Source organism: Mobula hypostoma, chromosome 14, assembly GCF_963921235.1.
Source record: "Mobula hypostoma chromosome 14, sMobHyp1.1, whole genome shotgun sequence".
In the NCBI taxonomy this organism is placed as follows: domain Eukaryota; kingdom Metazoa; phylum Chordata; class Chondrichthyes; order Myliobatiformes; family Myliobatidae; genus Mobula; species Mobula hypostoma.
Genome location: NC_086110.1, coordinates 68,104,113 through 68,105,826, shown reverse-complemented (window position 1 = coordinate 68,105,826; position 1,714 = coordinate 68,104,113). Strand labels below are relative to the sequence as shown.

Below are 1,714 nucleotides of genomic sequence, written 5' to 3'. Positions count from 1 at the left end.
AATGTCCAGCACGAACGTGGACCCGTTGTTCCTGATCACCTTAAACGGCCCCTCGTAGGGCCGCTGTAGCGGTGCCCGGTGTCCGCCCCGTCATACAAAAAGAAACTTACAGTTCTGCAGGTCTTTGGGTACGCAGGTCGGGCTCTGTCCGTGCTGTGAAGTGGGTATGGGGGCCAGGTTACCGAGCCTCTCCCGTAGTCTGTCCAGGACTGCTGTGGGTTCTTCCTCTTGCCCCCTTGGGGCTGGTATGAACTCTCCTGGGACGACCAGGGGCGCGCCGTACACCAACTCGGCCGACGAGGTGTGCAGATCCTCTTTGGGCGCCGTGCGGATTCCGAGCAGGACCCAGGGAAGTTCGTCCACCCAGTTAGGCCCCTCCAGGCGGGCCATGAGAGCCGATTTCAGGTGACGGTGGAAGCGCTCCACTAGTCCGTTCGACTGTGGTTAGTAGGCAGTTGTGTGGTATAGCTGCGATACTAAAAGGCTGGCCATCGCTGACCACAGGCTGGAGGTGAACTGGGCTCCCCTGTCGGAGGTAATGTGGGCCGGTACCCCGAAGCGGGCTACCCAGGTTGCGATCAGTGCTCGGGCGCAGGATTCAGAGGTGGTGTCGGTGAGCGGGACCACCTCTGGCCATCTGGTGAACCGGTCTATCATAGTTAGGAGGTACCGCGCTCCTCGTGACACTGGCAGGGGCCCCACGATATCCACATGGATGTGGTCGAACCTCCGGCGGGTGGGTTCGAACTGCTGCGGCGGAGCCTTGGTGTGCCGCTGCACCTTGGCCGTTTGGCACTGCATACATGTTTTGGCCCATTCACTGACCTGTTTACGCAGTCCATGCCACACGAACCTGTTGGCGACCAGCCGGACAGTTGTCCTGATGGAGGGGTGCGCTAAGTTGTGAATGGATTCGAACACCCGCCGGCGCCAGGCTGCTGGGACGACGGGGCGGGGTTGGCTGGTAGCTACGTCACATAGTAGGGTCCTCTCACCTGGGCCTACGGGGAGGTCTTGGAGCTGCAACCCGGAGACTGCAGTCCTGTAACTGGGGATCTCAGCGTCTGCCTGCTGTGCCTCTGCCAGCGCTGCATAGTCCAGCCCCTGGGACAGGGCCTGTATGGTCGGTCTGGATAGTGCGTCTGCCACGATGCTGTCCTTTCCCGAGACATGCCGGATGTCCGTCGTGTACTCGGAGATGTAGGACAGATGTCGCTGCTGGCGGGACGACCAGGGGTCGGACACCTTAGTGAACGCAAAGGTAAGCGGTTTGTGGTCGGTGAACGCGGTGAAGGGCCTACCTTCTAAGAAGTACCTGAAATGCCGGATTGCCAGGTATAGTGCCAATAGCTCCCAGTCGAAAGCACTGTATTTGAGTTCGGGTAGTCGTAGGTGTTTGCTGAAAAACGCCAGGGGTTGGCAGCGACCCTCGATGAGTTGTTCCAGCACTCCACCGACTGCTGTGTTGGATGCGTCCACCGTGAGGGCAGTAGGAACGTCCGTTCTGAGGTGCACTAGCATTGCGGCGTTTGCCAAGGCTTCTTTGGTTTTAACGAAAGCGGTTGCGGCCTCTTCGTTCCAGGTAATGTCCTTGCCCTTACCCGACATTAGAGTGAACAAGGGGCGCATGGTTCGGGCTGCTGAGGGGAGGAAACGGTGGTAGAAATTCACCATACCCACGAATTTCTGCAAGCCTTTGATTGTGTCGGGTCGG

General features: G+C 59.2%; 1 protein-coding gene across 1 annotated transcript; it reads right to left on the bottom strand.

The window, feature by feature from the left end:
• Positions 1 to 261: 261 nt before the first annotated feature.
• On the bottom strand, positions 262 to 1,371 carry LOC134356551 (retrovirus-related Pol polyprotein from transposon 412; the record flags this gene model as incomplete). Its single annotated transcript, XM_063067512.1, is given in 1 exon segment — positions 262 to 1,371. A coding segment is annotated over 1 exon segment (1,110 nt), but the record flags the coding sequence as incomplete, so codon positions are not given.
• Between the last annotated feature and the right edge of the window lie 343 nt (positions 1,372 to 1,714).